Source organism: Trachypithecus francoisi, unplaced genomic scaffold (assembly GCF_009764315.1).
Source record: "Trachypithecus francoisi isolate TF-2019V2 unplaced genomic scaffold, Tfra_2.0 Lachesis_group8, whole genome shotgun sequence".
Taxonomy (NCBI): Eukaryota; Metazoa; Chordata; class Mammalia; order Primates; family Cercopithecidae; genus Trachypithecus; species Trachypithecus francoisi.
This window is the reverse complement of record NW_022681473.1, coordinates 33,344,971-33,368,919: the sequence shown is the minus strand read 5'-3', so window position 1 is coordinate 33,368,919 and position 23,949 is coordinate 33,344,971. Positions and strand designations below refer to the sequence as shown.

At 34.7% G+C, this 23,949-nt stretch overlaps 2 protein-coding genes across 13 annotated transcripts in view; one reads left to right on the top strand and one right to left on the bottom strand.

The window, feature by feature from the left end:
- The window catches only part of DNAJC24 (DnaJ heat shock protein family (Hsp40) member C24), a 76,596-nt gene extending 74,140 nt beyond the window's left edge, over positions 1 to 2,456 (top strand). For both annotated transcript variants that reach the window (XM_033205291.1, XM_033205290.1), the window contains one exon: positions 19 to 2,456. In XM_033205291.1, coding sequence (XP_033061182.1) covers positions 19 to 81 — 63 coding nt within the window. In that variant the 3' untranslated portion in view covers positions 82 to 2,456. The remainder of the gene's footprint in view (positions 1 to 18) is intronic.
- The window catches only part of IMMP1L (inner mitochondrial membrane peptidase subunit 1), an 80,714-nt gene that overhangs the window by 1,715 nt on the left and 55,050 nt on the right, over positions 1 to 23,949 (bottom strand). For 10 of the 11 annotated variants that reach the window (XM_033205280.1, XM_033205285.1, XM_033205279.1 and 7 more), the window contains one exon: positions 22,250 to 22,376. The exons of the other annotated variant lie outside the window; for it this stretch is intronic. In XM_033205280.1, the coding sequence (XP_033061171.1) occupies positions 22,250 to 22,376 (127 nt within the window). The remainder of the gene's footprint in view (positions 1 to 22,249; positions 22,377 to 23,949) is intronic. 11 annotated transcript variants of the gene reach the window in all.

The window sequence follows — 23,949 nt, the reverse complement described above, 5'->3', positions numbered from 1 at the left end:
TGTTCTGCCTTTGTACAGGCCATATCTTCAATGCATTATACTTCAATAATGACCATGAAGAACCAGAAGGACCTATTATAAAATCATCAGTTGCAAAATTAATGATGGTGACCTTCTCCTAAATGAAAAGACTATCTCCTATAATGTTCTATGTATAAACTGGCAAATAACAAGATTTCTACTCAGTGACAATCATATTTAGAACAGAATATGTTGCTTTTTTTTTAAAGCCGCCTGCAATATGAGACATTTGCCTATTACTATCTGTTCAATGTAAACTAAAAAACTTACTTTCCAGAAACAATCTTTAAAATTGCTTTTTAAAAGTTTTTATTTTACAGTTTTGTTACCTAAGACAGTTGAATTATTGACCAGACCAAAATGATCTATATATGGGGAAGGAATTTATTTTCACTAATTTGACTGGTTTTACTTGTAAACTTTTTATGAAGAAAAATATCACTACCGGGTTTAATAAGAGATAATGCAACTCTTTTTTAAATCACAAATTACTTTCTTGAAAAGTAAATGTATACAAGAATGTAAAATTTGAATTTCATTTACATAAGCGATTTTAAGATTCTGGAAGGTCTTACGTACAAATATTTGCCAAAAACCTCCAAATTAACTCTGCATTTATTAAATGTTAAATCTATTCGTAGAAAAAGGACATAAGTTTACTGAAAGAATATCAGAAAATATATGATCATTCACTTTTATTATTACTGGAACTAGTTTGTCCAAGGGCCAATAGCAAGGCCACTTCTTTGCTATCTAATAAAATAGACATATGTGCAGTGAAGCATAAGACTGCTCTAGTAGAAAAGTGTGTACATCACAGTCATCAAAAAAGGAACGAAATAGTGAATTTGGAAAAGCCATATGTAATAAACATTCTGAAGCGTTACTTTGATGAAGCTATAAGGTGAACATCTTTCATGTTTAAATATCCATGGTTTCTCCCTAAAATGTGTTTTTTCCTGAGTTCTAAAAACAGGTAATGTAAATGAATAAAGAAAACCATGTAGTTATGGACATCAGCAAAAGTAAAAGAAAAACATTCTACTAACTAATAAGGCAACATACCAACAATCTAGGGATGTTTGTCTGACCATCCCATTGACAGTAAACCAGGATCCATGGTTTATACATTCCGTCTCCTCATGAAGCTTTCCCTAAACTTGCCTACCCATACCAACCTGATTGTTTCCAGCTCTTAACATATAAAGTCAGCCTTGCTTGGGGCCCTACATTATAACCTTTATTATTATTTTTAACCTGCTTGCCTTTTCTGTCAGTTTTTACTATTTTATACCAGAATAAACCAACAGACAGTAATGCCATGATTTTACTTTTTTGAGTGTTAATGACTTTTATTACATTATAGTTTGGTGCAAAAATAACTGCGGTTTTTGCTGCAAAATAAATTTAATGGCAAAAACCACAATTACTTTTGCACCAGCCTAATAGATTTTTGCCAATATGCTTGGCGAAAAATGATACCTTTGTCTTATGAGTGAGGCTGAATCTCTTCGTGTTTAAGAGGTGTTTAGTTCCTTCTCTGTGATATATTTTTGCATGTCTTTTGCCATTTGGCTACTGGGTTGATCTCTTTTTTTTCCTTCATTTCATAAGCACTCTTTAAATACTAGGGAGATTAGCCCTTTGTGGTACAAAGAGCAAATATCCCCAGTTTTTCATTTCTCTTATCAGCTTTTGCTTTCATGTCTTCTGAATTCTGAGTCTTTGTTAGAAAGGTCTCATGGTTTCTTCTTTTACATTTAACTCTTTTATTCTTTGGGAGTACATCCTGACAAATGGTTGTAAGGCTTGGATGAATGTTTTTTATTTTTGTAAATAATAACTAATTTAATACTTTGGTAATATTTTTCTATGCATTTATTTGATTGTTGGCAGTGTAGAATATTATTCTGTGTGTTTTCTGATTGCATTTAATATCCAGTGAATAGTCTGTGCCTACTTTTGCATATATTAGTCTTTGGGATCTCAATTGTCCTATCTACATGTATTTCTTATATAATACAGACAGGATTAATACATTTATTGCAAATACTTTTCCCAATCTGTTTTTTGTATTTTATATTTATGTTCCACCAAGTTTTTAGTTTTTTATACAGTATTTACTTTTATATCCATATGCTTTTTAAAAGATGATTTTAATTATTTACGGTACCTAAACCAAAAGTGGAACTCAAATATTTGCTGGTAGTTAAATACTTGTAAGTAGAAATTCTCTGAAAGCACAATGATAACTGCCATTAGCTAGGTCACTTCCATAGCAGTTATGACCTGAGTTTCTTTCAAATTAGCGATGTACGATGAAGTATCATCTATGGAGTAATTTTTTTTTTTTTTTTTAAACAGAGTCTTGCTCTGTCACCCAGGCTGGAGTGCAGTGGCACGATCTCAGCTCACTGCAACTTCCACCTCCTGGGTTCAAGCAATTCTGCCTCAGCCTCCCAAGTAGCTGGGATTAGAGGTGCCCCCCACCACACCCAGCTAATTTTTCTATTTTAGTAGAGACAGAGTTTCAGCACATTGGCCAGGCTGGTCTTGAACTCCTGACCTCAAGCAACCCACCCACTTTGGCCTCCCAAGGTGGTGGGATTACAGGCGTGAGCCAACACGCCCAACCATCGCTGGAGTAATATATTTAACAACTACAGAAAGTAATCTTCTAAAAAAAAAAAAAACCTAGAACATATCACCAGGAGCCTTTCATTTGATACTTAAAATAACCTGTGAAGTACTAAATTTGATATTTAGTCAAGAAAAAAGAAATAGGTTCAAATATGAGACCTAACTCCTCGTTATCTGAAATCCATACACGTTAATGATCATGCATCCATTTACAGTAAAGGGATAATGCCTACATCTCACAGACTTAACACTTGATGTAGAGTACACAAATCAAGGAAACAGCTGTATCACTGATGTTACCTTTAATCTAACAAGATCTCTATAAACAATAAAACCTCTAAGTACAGATCTTTTAAAATCAAAGCAGTCACCTTTGCTGATCCACCTCTATAAATTACACATTGAGTATCTCTTATCTGAAATGCTAGAGACCAGAAGTGTTTCAGGTTTCAGATATTTAGATTTTGGAATATTTGCATATACATGAGATATCCAGGGGAAGAGACCCAAGTCTAAACATGAAATCCATTTATGTTTCATATATACCTTATATACATAATCTGAAGGTAATTTTATACAATATTTATAATTTGTCCAAGGAACAAAGTTTTGACTGTGTTTTGACTATGACTTGTCATGTGAAGTCATGTGGAATTTTCCACTTGTGGCATCACACAGGCACTCAAAAAGTTTCAGAGTTTGGAGCATATTGGATTTCATATATTTGGCTTAGGGATGCTCAACCCATGCTCAGTTTACCAGTACAAAAAATTATGTTTGCAATTACTCCTCCTTTTAAAAATATAATTATTTTTGGTATGGTGGAAAAGAGTGAATACTTCATCTCACTTTAAAAATCAACTTATAGAGGTATATTTTATATACAGTAAAATGCACCTGTTTTAAGTTTTGACACAAGTTTTGAAAAATGTACATACCCATCTAACCACAACCACAATGATACAGGATGTTTCTTCTATGCTGAAAAGTTCCCTTCTGTTCCTTTGTAGTCAGTTTCCTATCGCCATGCCTAGACCCAGTCAACCAGTGATCTGCTTTCTGTTACTAGAGAGTAGTTGTGCTTGTTGCTTAATTTCATATAAGTGGAATTACAAAGTACCTATTTTGTGTCTGCCTTCTTTGGCTTAGCAAGATTTTATGATTAATCTATGTTGTATGTAGAAGTCATTCAGTTTTTACTTCTGAGTATTCCACTGTAAACCACAATGTTTATGAATCTGGAGGTGGATACTTGGGTTGTTTGCAGTTTGGCGCTAGTAAAAATAAAGCACTCTGAACATTCATGTACAAGTCTTACTTCTTTTCAGTAAATATCTAAGGGTGGAATTTCTGGGCCATCAGTAAGTCTATGTTTAACCTTAAAGAAACTACCAAACTTTTCAAAGTGATACTGTTATATACTCCCAACAACCAATGTATGATTGTGTTCCTGTTCCACTACCTCTCCAGCACTTGGTATTATCGGTTTTTAAATGTTTTGCCATTCTAGTAGGTGAAGGATATTAAATTGTGGTTTTAATTTGCACTTCTCTGATGAAGACATTTTTCCATTGTGCATATTAGTATTATCTTTCATGAAGTATCTATTAAAATATTTTGGCCATTTTAAAAATAGGTTATCTTCTTATTCATTGTACCAGTCCTTTATTTACCATGGATACAGGTCCTTTGATGGGACTGCAAATATTTTCTCCCAGTCTGCATCTTTTTAAATTATGTTTTGACAAGCAACAATTTTTAATGTTGCTGAGGTCCAATTCATAATTTTTTTCCTATTGTGTTTTGTCCTTTTGGTGTCCTAAGAAATCTTTACCTGCCCCCAAATTATGAACATATTATACTATCTTCTACACATTTTATAGCTTTAGCTTTGATTAGGTATGTGAACCATTTTGAGATAACTTCTGACATGATGTGAAGTATTTGTTGCATCTGTTTTTGTTTCCTTTTTTCCTCCTTTCTATTGGATTATTTTTCTGAATTTCATTTTGTTTATTCGGTTGCCATATTTAATATAGATCTTATTCTTGAAGTCGTTACTCCAGGGTTTACAATATGCATCATTAATTACAGTCCACCTTTTCTTAAGGTATAACTATCTTCACATATTATACCACTTCATGTAAGGTAATAAAGGAAATAATTTTGCAACAGCATATTTTCATCCTTACCAGTGAATACAGAATTCTGGATTGACAGTGTTTCCCCACTTAAAACTTTAAAGACTTCATTTTGTTTTCTTCTTGCTGTTTTTTATAATAGATCAGCAGAAATTCCTTATTCTCAGTTGTATGTAATATATTTTTCTCTCGTGGTTTTTAAGATTTTCTCTGTCTTCCCTGGTTTGATTTTCCTTGTATTTATTTGGCCAGAACTTCTTTCTGTACTTCTTGGATCTCTGATTTATCCTTTTGAACAAAATTGGAAAAAAATGTATAGATCAACTTCTCTTCTACCCACTACCCTGGGGCTTCCATAGCCTTCATGTTAATCTGCTTGACTTGTCCTATGGGTTATTCTTTTTATTTTCTTCCAGACTTTTTTCTTTCCTTCAGCTTGTGTACTTTTCATTGCTGCCTCAAATTCCCAGAACTTTTCTTTTGTAGTTTCTAATCTACTACTGTAAAGACCACCAAATGTATTCTTAAGCTCTAAAAATTACATTTGGTTCTTTCTTATACCATTTACTTCCTCAATATGTTCATCTCTAGATCCTCAAAAATAGTTAGAATTGGTGTTTTAGAGTGCTTCTCTGCTAGTTCCATAATTTGTCATTTATGGGTCTATTTAACTGATTTACTTTTGATTATGTGTTACATTTTCCTGCTTCTTCACATATGTGGTAATTTTTGATAACACTGGACACTCATTTGCTGAGTAAATTTTGTTGTCTGTTTTTATAGAGTGTTGAATGTTGAGGGAGTCTGGTTTCTGTGAGGTAGTTAAGTTAGCGGCAGTCACCTTATTCCTTTCAAGCCTTGTTTATAAGCCTGCTAGGTTGGGTCTCTATCTTACATTTTATCTTAAGGGCTATTTTAGTCCTACTACTAAGGCTTGATTTTTCCAGAGTCTCTACTGAATGTTCTGGATATCAACAAGATCTGTCCATGCTGGCTGGTCAGAACACAAATGTCTCTCAGCTCTGTGTGAGTTATGGGACTTTTTTGGTTTAGAGCTCCCCAGTAGTCATTCATTACTCAGTCTCTTTAAGTTTCACTATAAGCAGGCACAATTTAGTATTGAGCCCAAAAGCCAAAGGAATATCTACGTAGATTTCTGGAGATCTTTCTGTAGCTCTTTCCTTCATGGTAGTCGGATTTATAAATCCCAACCACTTAAGCCTACCTGTACCCCAGTCTTTGTCTCAACTCAGCAAGACCACCTGTGCTTTGCTTGACTTCCCCTCCTTGTACTGTTGTCTGAAAACTGCTTCAAGACAGAAGTTGAGGCAAGTAGAGGCTCATTTTGTTTCCTTTCTCTCAAGGATCAATTTCATACTGCCTGCTATGCAATGTATTAAAACAGTTGTTTCACATATTTTTGTCCAGTTTTCTAGTTTTTTATGGCAGGAGGGCAAGTTCATGACCAGTTATTCCATCACTGCCAGAAGCAGTGATGTTCAAATTACATAATTTAAAAAATTTAAAAAAAATTTAAAATAAATTTAAAATTTAAATTTTTTTAAAATTTTTTAAATTTAAAAATATAAAAAAATTTACATAATTTAAAAAAAATTTTTTTGAGACAAAATGTCACTCTGTCGCCCAGGCTGGAGTGCAGTGGTGCGATCTTGGCTCACTGCAACCTCTGCCTCCCGGGCTCAAGCGATTCTCCTGCCTCAGTCTCCCGAGTAGCGAGGATTACAGACATGCACCACCACGCCCACCTAATTTTTGTATTTTTAGTAGAGATGGGGTTTCAACCTGTTGGCCGGGCTGATCTCAAACTCCCGGCCTCAAGAGATCTGCCCGCCTCGGCCTCCCCAAGTACTGGGATTACACGCATGAGCCACTGCGCCCAGCCTTAAAACATATCATACTTGGAACAATATAAAGAGAATCATTTCAGTGAAGATTAAAATTTTGGTGAAGTGTGCTTTGGCATCTCCATCTTGCATCCCCTTCAGTGGCGTCTCCTTTATGTTGTTTTACCCTTTCCCTATCAAAATCTCCGGAAAAGATTTGCCAAACTCAACAGGTAATTATTTACAAACAAGGAAATTCACTATGGTATTTTCTGCATCTCAAGACTGGCAATGGTATAAATGTTCCTCAGTAGGCAGAGGTTAAATAGAATATCTTTCTTTTATCTATTAGTAAACAGCTAGTAAAAATAAATACATAAAACTAATGGAAAGATTTCCATGAGATAGCCAGTGAAAAAAATAAGTTGCAGGGCAGTGTGTATAATTGTAAAATTTTTTAAATATATATTTCAAAATAAACATTTTTTATGATCAGTGTGTACTATTTAAGTAACTTAAAAGTATATATATGTATATATACACAGAAATATATGTATATGTGTGTCTTAAAATACAAACTGCTTAACACTTTCGGTGATGTTCATACTTTTAAAAGGGAGCATCATCCTTCATGATGCAGGTTAGGGGGAGCTTGTTGAATTTTTTTAAAAAGTGTTTCTGGGTTGGGCTTTTTTTTTCCTTTTTTTTTTTTTGTCTTTGGTAGTGTGGAAAGAGTTAACCTAACTCTAATCCATATAGTAGGACATGCTTCTTTGTATAGTACAAGTAAATGACTTGCACTATACAATTCACAGTACTGTCATCAAATCTACAGATGACTAAAATATTAATCTAGCCAAGAACACATTTTAACAAACATACAGTAAAACACATTTTTTGGTTTGGGTCTGAAACACAACACCTGACTTTTCAGATACGGAATGAGGCAAGGAACAGAATAAACATTTTCTTTCTAACTTTAAACACAGTTATGGTCTGTTAGATTAACCTACTAGTTGTCAGTAAGTTGCAAATTCAAACCAGATAATAGAAAAAAGAATTCTATAGCAATATTATAATAATAAAATATGAACGGGATAAAATGGTAGATTAACATGTATTTTTCTTTCCTTTTTTGTGCTCACAGAGACATGTGTTTTTTTAAAAGCTATGATAACTTTACAACTAAGGCTGAAAACCACTCTAATAAACACATTTATATTAAATGTTTTGCAAATGGCCCAAAATGGAAATCCCTAATGCTATGTCTTTGTTCACTACGTCTCATAATCAAAATTTTTAAGTTGTATTAATTTTGTACTCTTGTAAATATGCCATGCCATTTTGAATGAATACATAAGACTGAATATATGAATGTATGTTTTAACGAATGCCATAAACTGTTTTAATTTTGCCCAAACCTGAATTCTCCATGTGTCTGAGATATAGCTAACTTTACAGCAAATTTTAAGGCATGAAGGGACCTTTAAATCATTCTTGTTTTTCCTTTCGACGTCAGAAGTTTACTTCCTGAGCCATGATAAAACCTAATCTCGGGGCTGGACAAAAGAATCAAGCCTCTAGTTCTCAGCTATATTTACTGAGGTCTAGTTAAGTACCTCCTTTTTAGCACATGCAACAAATGTAATTGCCTCATGGCCTGCGGGTGTCCATTTAACAAAAGAGGCTTTTGTGAGGCAATCCACAGGTGTTACCTTTCTTGATTCAAGTGAAATCTGATGAAAGAGTCCACAATATCAAATAACACATTTACCAAACTGCAATCAAATTCATTTATTTGATGAGGCAAATAACATCTAATTAAGAAAAGTTCTGGCTAAAAAATATTTGTATGTTTGACCTTCAAAAGTTTCAAAAACCAGAAAATCCTAAGAACAGACTGTTTTTAATTAACACTTTATTTGCCATATATTTTACTGTTTACAACCAAAAATGGTAGGGTTTGCATTGGCCCTATTGCTCATACGTCTTTAATGGTTCTAAAATGACTGTAAAGACAACGAAACAATAGTCTGAAATAAACAAACATAAATTATGAGGCAAGGTGAGGAACAAAGTTTTTAGAATTCTTTTTTTAATGATTATTTTTTCATTTTCCTGTAATGTACAAGAAAAAGTGCACACATTTATGAAAGCAATCAGATAGTCTTTTTTGCTTCTATTTAGTAAAAACAAATGACAGTGATGAATCAACAATACTCTAGTCTCAAAAGTATTTCATTTTGCATGTGTTTCAAAGATTTTATTTTGTGCTTAATGGAATAATCAGTGGGCTATAAAATGCATAATTCCCTTGCCTATGAAAAAAGTCTATATGATGAATGTACATTCAAAAGATGTGATTTTAGTCCAATAATTAATACTATGTAATTGTTTTTTATCTTACTATCTTACGAGAAAGCAGTATCAAGTTACTACACCTCCTATGTGGCCACTGTATATTCTGCTTAATCATGACTTATGTAACCAAAGTGTGGCCATAGTAAGATCCTATGCACACGAACTACTAGAGATAATATTTGAAAATGAATAATTTATTAATATTGTTCTAAAAAGATATCATAAAACCCAATTTGTTTGAGTCATGCAACAGCAAAATTGGAAGCACCATCAGTAAATCGTTGTTAACCCTTCCTGTAATGCCAGCAGAAGCTATAAACAAAAACACATGTAAAAAAGTGAAGAATTAAATTCTGAGATACAATAAATAGAAGAGACTTTTAGAACACCAAGGTGAGAAAACATTAACCTTTAATTTTTAAAAACGGGAGTGTCTCAAATGTCAGTTCTGGGTATCTCTCAAAACAAACTCAAGGAACAGTTTTACTTACTTTCATTGTCATTCTCCTCGCCCTAACTACTTGCCCACATTCTGTCTACCTGAGCTAATTAAGGCAGAGGAGTATCTGGAGTCCTGATAGAAGTGTTTCCAAATGCTAGATGCATGATAAAAGGATTATAGGGACCAGGCACAGAACAGTTAATACACTATTTTAATATGTACTATTTCTATGCGGTCCTGCTTCCTTTTCTCCCTTTTAAAATTCAGCCTCATTGCTATCCTATCTACATTGCTGGGAACTGTTATTGCCCTTCCCTCCTTAAAAATGGTGCCACCTTGCATTCATAGCCATCACCAAAGAGGAATTTACACAAAAGTTTCAGTAGGCTACACCTATAGCACTGGGGTTTGAGTAAGGCTTGCTTTACTCAAGCCTCAACAGGTTCTCTTTCATTATTGAGCTTCTCCCTGCTGAGTAGGTTTAAAGCTTAGTCTAAGGCTTGACTTGCTCATTCTCGTGGCGATTGCAAGATAAGCTCTTTCATTTTTTCCCTAAGCTCTCAATAACTCCATCTAGCCTCAATAGTAACCTCTGGTGGGTTGTTTAGGATAGTGGTTAAAAATACAGTCCACACAGTCACACATAGTCCTGAGTTCCAAATACAGCTCTGCATACTAGGTAAGCACCTTGGGCAAGTTATTTAAACCTCATCTATACAACTGAGACTAATACCTTACAGAAATACTATGAGAATCAAATGAAACAAGACTCCTGGCACCCAGGAAGCAGTCAATAAGAGCACTTACTAGCAGCTGCCACATTTGCCAGTGTCAATTATGTCTATTGGGCTTTCTTTGTCCCTGGTTTCCTAGGCAGTCTACCCAGATCTCTGCAAAGTTAACTGTGCTTTGCTATTTTACTTTATGTTTCTGGTTATTTTCTTTTATACTATATTCAATTATATAGCTCTGGTGTTACCCAAGTCTTCGACTTGAATCCAATATAATTAAAAATGTACATTAATTATGAGTAAGTACCACATCAATTATGCCACCTAATTTAATGAAATTCAGTTTTTACGATAAAGTCATCCTAGATTAGCAGTAAAAACTAACATTTCTATTTTTTTTTTTTTTTTCTGAGACGGAGTCTTCCTCTGTTGCCCAGGCTGGAGTGCCATGGCGCGATCTTGGCTCACTGCAACCTCCACCACCTGGGTTCAAGCAATTCCCCTGCCTCAGCCTCAAGAGTACCTGGGATTACAGGCGTGTGCCACCACGCCTGGCTAATTTTTGTATTTTCAGTAGAAACGGGGTTTCACTATGCTGGTCTCGAACTTAAATGGGCATGTTCATCAAGCAATGTTTATTAAATATTGAATGCTTAGGCCCTTATCAAGCATCCACTTCTTTAGAACCATTTACCAACTAGTCAGAATGTAGGAGATGGAGAAGAGGGTTGGGACTGAAGCCAGTTTATAGGCCTTTCTATCCACGCCTCCCAATGCTATTGTCCCAGTCTTTTACCTCTGTCTCTTTGTAAATATAATGTTACCTGCTATTTTGAGATTCGGATTTAAAAGAAGCACTTCATATTCTCATTCTAAGACTATCTCTGCACTTTCACTTTAATACAGCTTGATCTATATACTTGCACTCCTTCCAGAGGATGAGCCCAACTTAATTCAACAAAGGGTATTTCAGAGTGTAGTAAAAAATGGTGGTATTACAATAATGAGTTTTCTCATGCTCTCAGAAAAACAGTTCTAAACAGTAAATCAGATGCATACTGTACACAATATGTACTAATATGTTTCCACCAAAAGTTTTATTCCTAGCACTCCACTTAATTCTTCCTAAAATCCAAACTCATCCTATATGGATTTATTGCTACAGATGAATCTCTGTAACTTTCAATCTCCTGTTGTTGCTGTGCATAGCTGCTTAATATAGAGATTGGCTAGAAAAACAGATTTATATCTGAAAGGGTATTCGAAATAGATTACCAGTAGAAAGGCTGCCATACTACAAAAAGAAATGACTAAAATTAAATATGTAGGTCTTTTTGTACTTGATGTTACTGATGCATTTTTTTTAGAAACAGGCATTGTTGAATATATTTGACAGACACTTCTGCTTGTGTTTTACTCATCAAAACACAACTCTAATGTACCAAACCCACCAGATTATTTAGAATAAAATCTAGCTTTGCGAGTACAAAATTGCAAGTTAGGCAGGTGGATGACAGATGACTTTTTTTTTTTTTTTTTGAGACAGAGTCTCATTCTATTGCCCAGGCTGGAGTGCAGTGGCATGAGACAGATGGCATTTTTTAGTGATGATGCATGATACAAAGAGAATAGCTGAAGATCTTTAAAAACTAAGAATGATCTAGGGCTAAGCTCATCAAAACACTGTTTTGACTAGGAGATAGAAACAGACTATGGACATCAAGGAGGGAATAGCAGAGCATCCAGATGTCATCTGGGGAAAGCGGTACTTTTTTGCTACTTGCTATAAAATTTAATTGCCACAGTATTAATTTAAAATATAATCTACCTTAATCTTATTAGTAGACTTCCACACTTGTCCAAAATTTTATATATCTTCTTTCCATTTCCCAAATTAACATCTCCCCCAACAACACTATTTTATTGTACCACCCACCCTGTGGCAAAAACCAACAACTTGGGTGTTATTTTTAAGCCCTTCAATTCCCTTTCTTCCACCATCCAATCTTGTCTAGATTATTTCCTTAATCTTTCTGCAATCTTTGTACTTCTTTCTGTTCTCAATGTTATTATTTCAGTTTTGCCTCACTCAGAGCCTATTAACTGGTCTCTCTGCCTCCAGGCTCTCCTAATCCTAGCCATCCTCTATTAGTCTACACCAACATCAGAATGGCCCCACAGAAAGTAAATAAAAACTAAGCCTGATCATGTTATTCCCCTACTTGAAACATAAAAGGAACTGAGCCTTGTTTACTTATTATTTTTAGGGATGGGTCTTGCTATATTGCCCAGGTTGACCTTGAGCTTCTGGGTTCAAGCCATCCTGTCACGTAACAGACTACCATGCTTGGCTTCTACCTTTCATTTTTATCTCTTCTTACTACTCATCTCTCCTACTATATGTGCCATACACTGGAACTCTTACCTTTGGCAGTTCCCCAAAAGCACAATGCTATACTCACTTCTAGGCCTTCAGAATAGGCTGTGTGCTTTGACTAACTCCTACTTACCTTTTAAAACTTCAACTCAGGTTTCACCTTCCCATTCTGGAATAATCCCATTTAACCCAGTCTGGATAAATATCCTTGTGTCTTATCAAAGCACCTTGTGCATAATTCTATCATACCATACTGTAATTTTGTCTATTCTCCCAACTTAACTATAACCCCCTGAAGTTACACTGTCCAATATGGCAGCCACTAGTCATATATGTGGCTATCTAAATTTTAAAATTACATAAAATTAAGAATTCAATTCCTCAGACACATTAGCCATGCTGCATGTGCTCAACAGCCATATGTGTCTAGTGGCTACCATATCAGACAGCACAGATACAGGATATTTCCATTATTTCAGAAAGTTCTATTGGTGTTGCTGGGGCAAAGATGACTACCCTAACGTGTACTGGCCCTCAAGTAAGTGCTCAGTGTCTGTGGAATTAATGAATGCACGCATCAAAAAAGAAAGTTGAGAGGTTAATGTCTGGCAAATTTTGTATACTCCTATAGCCTCCTGAAAGCTTTTTAAGTCTTCTCTCCCAGTCTGCCCTTAGATGTCCCCCCTCCCAAGTCCAGTGGTCTGGCCACTTCTGAGGCAGCCTCATTAAGGAAGATGTGTGAGTGCTGGGATTGGTCTGGGGTCAGAAGTCCATTATCAGTCTCAGTCTGTGTCCCTAGACCTACTTTGACTTTCCTTACACTGGGAAGTCCGGTCAAATTTCAAGTCTCTTTAGACAACAGAAGGTTTCTCTAATCCTTCTTGCTTTCAAGAATCATACATAATGTACACAAAGTAGATGAGAATCTTAAGTTGCATCCAAGAATTTTAAATCACCTATAATTTTAAGTACTTTGTTAAATACTGCTTAGTCTCCTTTCCTTGTTAGCTCTGCATTTGTGTTTAGTTGGATACAAGCACTAGCTATGCCATACTAAGTGATTTATACATTTTCTTAAAGTAATTATGAAAATTCTCTCCCAGGAGGAAAACACTCTAATGTCCAGGTTAGCAGTGCAATAACTTGTAATGCCAATATTTTCTTGCTAATTTAATATCTTTAGCCATTTTATAATACGCATACCTGCTTTTATATCTGTTTTTCCTCTTTTTCATTCTTTTTTCAGGTAGAGGATTGTTTGGTTTGGTGAGAATACTTTTATGGGCTAAGATGAAGTTGTTCACAAAAACCTGTCGAATTTTAATTACCCAAAGTGATAACATCAAAACTTCATTTACTTGCTTATTCCAAAAGAGTTGAATATATTGCACCTACAACAGCAGTTTTTCCAGCAGACCTAGTAAAGACTGTTTTAGCATCCGGGCGCAGTAGCTCATGCCTGTAATCCCAGCACTTTGGGAGGCCGAAGCAGACGGATCACTTGAGGTCAGGAGTTTGAGACCAGCCTGCCCAACATGGTGAAACCCTGCCTCTACTAAAAACACAAAAATTAGCTGGGCATGGTGGCAAGCGCCTGTAGTCCCAGCTACTCAGGAGGCTGAGGCAGGAGAATTGCTTGAACCTGCAAGGCAGAGGTTGCAGTGAGCCGACATTGTACACTGCACTCCAACGTGGGTGACAGAGTGAGACTCTGTCTCTGAAAGAAAATAAATAAATAAATAAAAAAGATTGTTTTAGATTAGGAAGCCACATAACACTTGGAATATATTCTCCTTACTACCAACAGAGTTTGGAGTCTGGTACAGATGCTTACACTGAACACCTATGTTACAAACAAATTTTGTTCTTTAATTTCTGCAAACGACTTTGAAGCAACTTTAAAGTACAGAAGTCCCACATAACTTGCAGATAAAAATACATACAATATTTTCATTTTACTCAGCTGTATCCTGCCTCTCTAGATTCATACCAATGGCACCAACTTTCTAACTTTTGAGTGGTTAAAATATTTCTAGGTGAGCAACACATACAAATTTCTGGACAACCTGCTACTCTTTCAATAGAAATGTTGATCTTCATATATACATCTTTTCAAGCATATGAAAGTAAAATATACTACTACAAAATAGGATTCTTATGAACTACATATTACTGTTAAACTAAGCTCAAATTATTCTGAAAATGTTCAGAGAACACATCAGAAAACACTAAGTCGAGGAGCCTCAAAGATTATTCTTTAGTGTTGACATCTGAACAAAAACACTTTAGACTTGTAAACAATGAGTGAAATTTATCTTCAGAATCGTGCTAGCTATAGAATGAAAAAGTCACGTCACCTCCGCAGTGAACTTCACTTTAGCAAAAGAGTAAACATATTTCCTCCATATCAGCTGCAATCAAGGCATTAGCAGTATGCCATGATTGATTATCCTAGGAGCCGTTGCTGAGAAATGGATGTGTGGCACAGGTTTTTATCACTATAGTCTGCAAAAAACAAGTCGCTTATTTAGATACCCTAGTTGTAATAAGTGACATTATTAGGCAGTTCTTCTATTTAAATGACATAAGGATTTAGTATATCAGCAGCTTATAATACACAAGCCCTTTCAATCTGATGATTCCTCTCTCTACAGAGAAGTACTTTTTTCTGTTTATAATACAAGTGGTAATAGAAGACCAGATGGTTGACTTTTAGCTAAGGGAAATGACATTTAAACAAATAGAAAGACAGCATTTAAAATATTCAGGGATTCGAACTATAACCTAAATACATAGTATTCATTAAAGGACTATTAGTGTTAACTATATAAAGTGACCATTTTGTAATGCTAATTAGTAAGATTGTTTCTTAGGTTGTCCATCAGTTTTATTCAAATATTATCTAATACACTGTAAAACAGCTTTATTGTTGCCATATTGTTACATTTCCAAGTTCTCCTTTTAATATACTATACCACCAGTACATCCTGATAACAATCAGTTCTTTCGAAATGTAAAATTGTCTCTACTTCTTACATTATAACATATGTACATATATGTTATATGTACATACACATAATAATAATGATGTTATTAACATACTCTACAATTCACAAAGAAAAACATAAGAAATAACTACATTCCTTAGTCACCTCCCATCACTCTGCTGTGGTAATGGATTATTATTTGGTGAACAATGTTTCACCTTTTGTGTATAATGCTGACATCTATGGTATCAAAGACAACCAAAAACCTTTAAATTAAATAGCCAGATATCTTTAGTAGCCCTCAGATAAAAGTAAAAACATGATTTTTCTAATAAGTACAGATTTGTTTCCTGTAACAACAGCAAAAGACTGCTATGCACTAACCACACTAACCACAGAATACACTGAAATTTCCATAATCATATTCTATTAATATGTCTATTCTCAATACAAGGTAGCTACTATGGTTAAGACATGAAAATTCAATAAATAAGGTTTTATTTAAAGATTTAAAAAATGATTCTTCATTTTATAATGAACAACCACAGAAAATCCTAAAAGGAGAAATTTATAAACTCCAGGTAACAACTTTACCCATCATTAAGCCAATAAACCAATAAAAGGACCAAAAGAACAAATTATCTGCATAGTAGTTAAGTATGTTCAAAAGGCACATATATGTCTACAGATGTGCAGAAACTTTTATTACCACACAACCTAATTAGTAGGCAATGAATGTTGCAAGGGCAACTTAGCCTTCATCGTAATAAAACCACCATAGCATTTCAGGGGCACCAAAGCTTCCTTCAAAATGATAACAAGGTAAGCCCAGTATGCCTCAATTCCCCCAGTACTTTAGGAGACTTAACCTTAACCAAGTTCACTATTCCATAGTGATAAGTCAATTCAGAGCCTGGTGAATTTTTATTCTGCTTAAAGAAAGGTCTCAAAAATATGCAGTCCTAAATAGAAGTCACTTAGGAAAAGAAATATTTAATCAGCACTCTGCTCTCCTGGTACACAGTAAGAGGAACAGTCCAATATTTTCTACAACTTTCACCTGCCATTGTGTAAGGCAGTCAGGTAGTCTTACCATTGGAAATAGCTTAGCTTTCAATTCTATGAAGACTAGAATGACCACAGATTGGCCAGTTCAGCAGTGTGGTAGGCTCCACAAACATCTGCTAAGAAACATCACGCATTTACCTGGGAGCAAGTTTGCAGTAGAAACCAGTAGAAAAAAGGAGTAGAAGTAGAAAAGAAACTAGCACCCTATTCATATAAATCTAGATCTGCCCACCCTTCAAGTATTTTAAAAATATCTACTAGCTGCCAAATCACAGTTGAAATGATATGAAATCAACTGCGATTAAAATGAGTCCCTGTCACCAAGAATCTTATGCTCTAGATCAGGGGGTCAGCAAACTTTTTCTGAAAAGGGACAGATAGGAAATAGTCCAGGCGTTGCAAGTCATATAGTTTCTATCACAACTATTCAACTCTGACATTTTAGACAAAGCAAACACAGACAACAGACAAATGAATAGGCATGATTGTGTTCCAATGACACAATAATTACAAGAAAGGCAGCAGGGAAAATGATTATGCAGGGTCTTGCAGGCCACCATAAGGCCTATGGCTTTTATTATAAGTGAAATGGGGAGCCAATGGAGTCTTTAAGCAGAAGAGTGACATAATCACGCTTAAAAAGCATCATCATCAAAAAGGATGACCTTCTGCTATGTGGAGAATATCAATAGAAGGGGTAGAGAAGCCAGAAAATTGGAAGGGTATAAGCAAAGAAAACAGTTCAACAATTATTGCAACAAAATGAGAGAGATGAGTTTATCTTGCAAACTAATGGATGGTAGCAGTGACAGTAGCAAAACGTGGTTTGATTCTGATTATATACAGAAGGTATAATCATGATTTGCTAAGGGATTGGATGTAGGGTGAAAGAGAAGGAGAGTAAGGATAACTCTAAGGTTTGTGGCCTGAAAAAGTAGCATGGGGTTTTCTTTACTGTGATGGGAAGTGTATGGAAGGAGTCAGTTTGGGAAAGAAAATCAGGATTTTAACTTTGGATACAGTAAGTTTGAGATGACCATTATTCATTAAAGTGAAGATATCAGACAATTAGACATGATTCTAGAGTTCAGGGAAGAGGTTATAGTTGATACACATTTGAGAGTAAGTTAAAAAGTACTGTACATAAAACCATGAGACAGGATGAGGTCAGCTAAAGTATAAGTGTAGATAAACAACAGAAAATTTAAAATATGAACCTTTAGTTAACTCCAGGGTTTGAAGATCATTCCAATATTTGGATATGAGGAAGAACCAATAAAGGAAATTCAGAAGAAAGGAAAGAAACCAAAAAGAGCAGTGTCCCAAAAACTAAGTGAACCCAGGTTTTGAGAACAACTATTTCAAATACTAACAATAGGTCAAGTATGATGAGGACTGAGAGTTGATCACTGGAGAGACGAGAGAAGTCATTAGGAACTTTGACAAGAACCATCAATGAAGTGGTGGAGACCAAAGCCTAACTGGAAAGAGTTCAAAAAAATAATACGAAGCTCAGAATGGAGTTAACTATACACAACTCTTCCCTATAGGAGGATGTGGTGTCAAGGGAGTTTGTTTAGATGTAGATTTTACAACATGTTTGTTGATAGAAATTTATTATATTTCAAAATGCCTAACTATTCCATAGTTACCCCATGGATTAAAAGCATACTCCTGGATTATCACACAATATTATACTAATAAACATTATGAAGTGCTTTTCTTCTTAATTGGCTTTATAACAAAATTTTAGTGTATTTCTGAGCCCTGTCCCTACATTCCCTAAAGGAATAGAGACTAAATTAAATAGAGGTTTACTTTGCATTTTGCCTGCTGTGCAAACCAATGGGAGAATGCCAACTCATTTTATTTATTTCTTATTTGCTACATGCTCCTACTTCCAACTAAATTATTTTTTCTGATAAAACAATAGCTTCTAGCAGCAAACTGAGGAATTCCTGTAGAATATACAGAAAGGCAACATACTCAAGATGTGTGAGCTCATGACAATTTGTTTCTTTCGAGAGTCACAAATTAATCTCATATCTTTACAGTAGCCAATGCTCAGTTCATACATAACCCCAGGAAAGAATTATTGGCTTCAGTACCTTCAAAATAAGCAAAACAAACAGCATCTTTTTTTTTTTTTTTCTCTTTTCTTGAGACAGAGTTTCACTCTTATTGCCCAGGCTGGAGTGCAGTGGCGCAATCTCGGCTCACTGGAACCTCCGCCTCCCAAGTTGAAGGGATTCTCCTGCCTCAGGCTCCCAAGTAGCTGAGATTACAGGCGCCTGTCACCACGCCCGGCTCATTTTTTTGTATTTTTAGCAGAGAGAGGGTTTCGCTATGTTGGGCAGGCTGGTCTCAAACTCCTGACCTCAGGTGATCTGCCTGCCTTGGCCTCTCAAGTACTGGGATTACAGGCGAGAGCCACGGTGCCCGGCCCACAACAGCCTCTTAAAAGGGACTGCTTAGTTTCCAAATACCTAACAGTAAAAAGTAAAGCTGATTCATAAGCGTTGCTCACCATGTGGTCTTTTAAAACTCTGGAATGGAAAACAAACAAAAAAGAACTCTGGAAAGAATAAAATGATCCCACATCACTACATCACTTAACCAATGATTTGTTTATGTTCTTTTCTGCCAACCTACAAACAAAGCTATTTCTTTGATATGCTAAACTCTACAGGCTAGGTTCCAATGAGGAATTTTTGTGTTTTGCTTTCTGAAGCACCTACATACAAGAATAAACTTTCTTAGTCTGGAATTCAAAACATATTTTAATATTGTTCATTTTATTAAGCAGCTCAATCAAGATATGAATGGTAATATCTTCATCTTATAAACAACGATTTTTCTAAGAGGATGCAGAGGTAAGGGTAAGAAACTCATTTCATAAAATATTGTACCAGTGTGCTTCTGAGATAGCTAAAAAAAGGGACAGACAAAAGGGGTAGACCCTGCAAACATTTTGGCTATCTTCTCAGAGCACTCCAAACCTGGATGAAATTTTGTTATAAATCACCTTGATTAAAGGAACACATTTGCTAAAGTGGTTCTGTAATAGCTACACAATTCTGAGGACTTGAATAACCCGGCGTAGAAAAACCAGCAAGGGACAAACTCTCAAAAACACTGGCTTCTCTTTCAAAACCAATACTGCCCCGATCAGAAATACTTCCCCGTGCTTTTTTAAAAATAATAAAGACAAATACATTTTAAAGTAAGTATAATTTGATGAGATGGGAACAGAAATAGGCAAAGGGTATTCTGAAAGTAGTAGTGGCATCGTGAGGGTTACAGATTCTGAAGCCACTACTTGTGTTTCAATCCTCTCACTGTTTGAAATTGGGCAAGTTATTTAGCCTTCTTCTTTAGATTACCTATCAGTAAAATACTACTATTACCTATTCATCATGTTGCTGTTGTGAAAATTAAACAAGTTAACCTTTGAAAAGATTCTCAACAGTATGGATGAAGTACAAAATAAGTGTTGACCAAGATTATTAGAATGATGTACTGTATACTTACAAATTTGTCTAACAAAAGTGAATGGAATACACCCAGAACAAAATGGCAATGTCATGTAATTTGTACATTTATCAAATATATAAAAACTCAGTAATAGAACACCCTACTGGTGTTCTACCACACAGTAGAGTGATTATGGTTAACAATATTGTGTTGTATATGAAGGAGCTACTCAGAAGACTGATGTGGAAGGAGCATCTGAGCCGTGGAGGAGGAGGTTGCAGTGAGCTGAGACTGTGCCACTGCACTCCAGCTTGCTCAACAGAGCAAGACCATGTCAAAAAAAAACAAAAAAACAGAGGATTTTGAATGTTCTCAGTACAAGGAAATAAAAAATACATGAGGTGATAGATATGCTAAATATACTAATTTCATTTTTTACAATGTATATTCGTATTGAAACATCACACTATACCCCATAAATAATGTACAATTATTTTGTGTCAATTAAAAACAAAAACAAAACTCAATGAATATTTTCTTTGAAAAGAACATTTTAAAAATGTACATCTTACAGTGCTGGTTATCTTCTCTGATTACTTAGCAGAGACTTCATCTGAATCCTTTTGTACTGACATCCTCCTCTAATAACTCTTAAAAAGAAATCAACAACAACGATATGGTATTTATTTGCTCTGTTGTTCTGTCTGTTGATATCAATATCATTTCTGGTTTCAGGTACACACATGATGCTAAAGCAATTCAGAAGTGACTAGAATATCTCAGGAAATGCTAATAGTCATATGAAGGTGAAATTACATGGAAAATCTAACATTTTTTAAGGAGAAGAGGATACAGTGTCCATGATGAAAGCAATAGTAGAAAAATATGTTACCTGACAGCACACTATCATCTTTAACACTGTTATCACCATAAGCTAACAATTACTGTGTATTTAACATTGTAGTAATAAACATCAAAAGCACTTGCACAGCTGAACCATAGTCTATTACAAATGGTAAATAAATAAGATTGATTATTTAAGTCTATTGGTCAAACTTACTTATAGGGCAATCAGAGGCTATTATGGTTCAAAATAAATTTACGATGACAATGTAATTCAATTATCTGCTTACATTGAGGATGAATACAGAGATAACGTTAGTTAACAGCTGCATTAATAATTTGATAGTGACACAGAAGATGTACAGTAAAGTAGAAAATTAAGCTATAATTATTAAAGTAAGAAGAGTATATGCTGAGTAAACAAAAGGCCATCTCTTCCCCATAAGCTCTGTTACAGAAGCCATGTGATTGGTGAAAGGAGCTAACACATTGTATCTACTCTTCATTCTTCCATTTTACTGTTCTTGCACTTTTTCTAGCTGTACAGGCAAGGTGGTTGTATACAATTTCAATATACACAATTTTGATTATCAAAATTTAAATAGGATGTTAAAAAAAATAAAGCAGAAGGTTTATTTGATTTTGTCAGACTTCCCACTAATAGTGGAAAATCTTTCTAAGCCAGGATCCCAAATGCATGTAGTTACCATGTCTCCTTTGTCTGCTCCAATCTATGACAGGGCCTCGATCTTTCCGTGTTTTTTATGACCTTGACATTTTTGAAGAGTATTGGTCAGTTATATTGTAGAATGACTCTCAGTTTGGGATTGTCTTATGTTTTCTCATGAGTAGACTGAGGTTGTAACTTTTTTTTCCTGAAAGTGCCCTTGTTGGTGCTTCAATCCAGAGGCTACATTATGTTGATATGTCATGTTATGATGATGAAGATAACTCAGTTAAAGTGGTGCCTGACAGGTTTCACCTCTAAGGTTTTTTCCCTTTGTAATAAATATCTTGGGAGAGATACTTTAAGATTATGCAAGGTTCTATTTCTTCTCAAACTTTTGTCCAATAATTTTAGCATCCACTGGTAAATTTTGCCTGTAACAATTATTATGATGTTTATGTAGGTTTTAAAAGTAACTAAAATATATAAAATATAATGGCTGAATTGTTCTTGATATAAATATATTTAAATTCTACTGGATGCATTTTTACTTACATTCAAAATATGAATAAACATTATTTTCTTTTGTCAGCATTCAGTTAATGTTAATCAATTATGACACCAAAAAATAACATAATTGAAATGTTACTTACATAACTATGACTTTTAAAGAAATCTGATGGACTAGTGGTGAGGATTTTGTCTCCTTCCAAACCAATTACTCTTTTACAAATATTTGATTTTGGATCACTTGGGCTTTTTGCAATCACAATGTCACCTCTGAGGGGGAAAAGTCAAAGAAATGTCTGTATTATTTATTAAGCATAAACACATGCATGGCACTGCTTTAATATTTTTATAAGGCAACTTAAACAAAGCCATAACCTTTATCCTCTCATATACTGACTCTTCCATACATTCACTGGTTTTGAGAACCTTTGCGACTGAATACTTTGGGTGAGAATCCAACAATAAGAGTGATGAAAAGGCTATCTAAAATTTCTGATAATTTCAGAAGATTCTAAACTTTCAGATAATTCCACAAGAATTATCTTTTTGCATTGTATCCACTATGCTTTAATCCTGTGTCCAAATTCTTAGAACCAAAATTGTGGAAAAACAATTCTATATAGGCCAGGTACAGTGGCTCACAACTATAATCTCAGCACTTTGGGAGGCTACGGCAAGGGAATTGCTTGAAGCCAGGAGTTCATGGCTACGGTAAGCTATGATCATGCCACCATGGGCAACAGACTGAGACCATGTCTCAAAAAAACAAACAAACAAAAACCAAGAAAAACCCCAAATGAACCAAAACAAACAAACAAAAAACCCTCCACACAATTCCATATAAATACTAACAAATTAAGTAAACAAATATTTGCTGTCCAGGTAGTAGCACTGATTGACTTTAGGGTACACTTAAAAAGGTAAAAACATCATCCATGATTCCCTAGAACTCAAATAATTGAGGAATAATAGCATATAAGTCCTATAACCCATATCAAAAGAACTTATATTTGAGAACAAAAATCAAAAGATACAACAAAATAAAATGCTAAAAGCTGCCCAAATATACACTCTGAAAAATAAAATGAGACATCAAACATATAAAACCAATAAGGGTCTGATTACATACAGAAGACATGATTTATGATAAGAAGAACTGACAATCTATTTGGTAATAAAAAATAAGAAAGATCCTAAAAAGTGGAAAAGAAGAAGACAGAATGTAGGACTAATGACCACAGTCAAACAGAACACAATGCTCTTTCTGCATAAAACGAGCAATATGTGAATTCTGTTGACTAACACACGTTTAAAAGGATTTAACATATTTGCTTATTAATTGTACCTAGTTCCAGAAAGTTTAATGTTACTTATAATAAAATAAGCATATGTCAAAATAATATTAAAAGTCATAAGAATAAAAGGAAAATGATGATGAAATCAGAAACCTAATAACTGCTCTATAGAAGCATTAAAATGGGTTCTAAACTCTTTGGGAGCCAAGTCAGAAGAAATTAAGACCAGTTACATGGAAATCATTAATTAATAAAATAACATTTAGTTTGGGAGGTAAGACAAAATTTTCCCTAAAAACTAAATCAAAGAGAAATTCACAAGAAACATTCTTATATAACAGAATGAAAGGTATCATTATCAGAAATTTTACAGAAAGTGCAGAAATAGTATTTACAATGATGATCTCTTGAGGCTATTCTTGGTTAAGAGTTGAAAGGTAGCAAATCATTACATTCTATAATTTGGATGTTGCCTTCTTTTGAAAATAGAATAAGGTATTTTCTTTCTAAACAACTAGAACCATGTCACTGGATCTGTTCAGATGAAC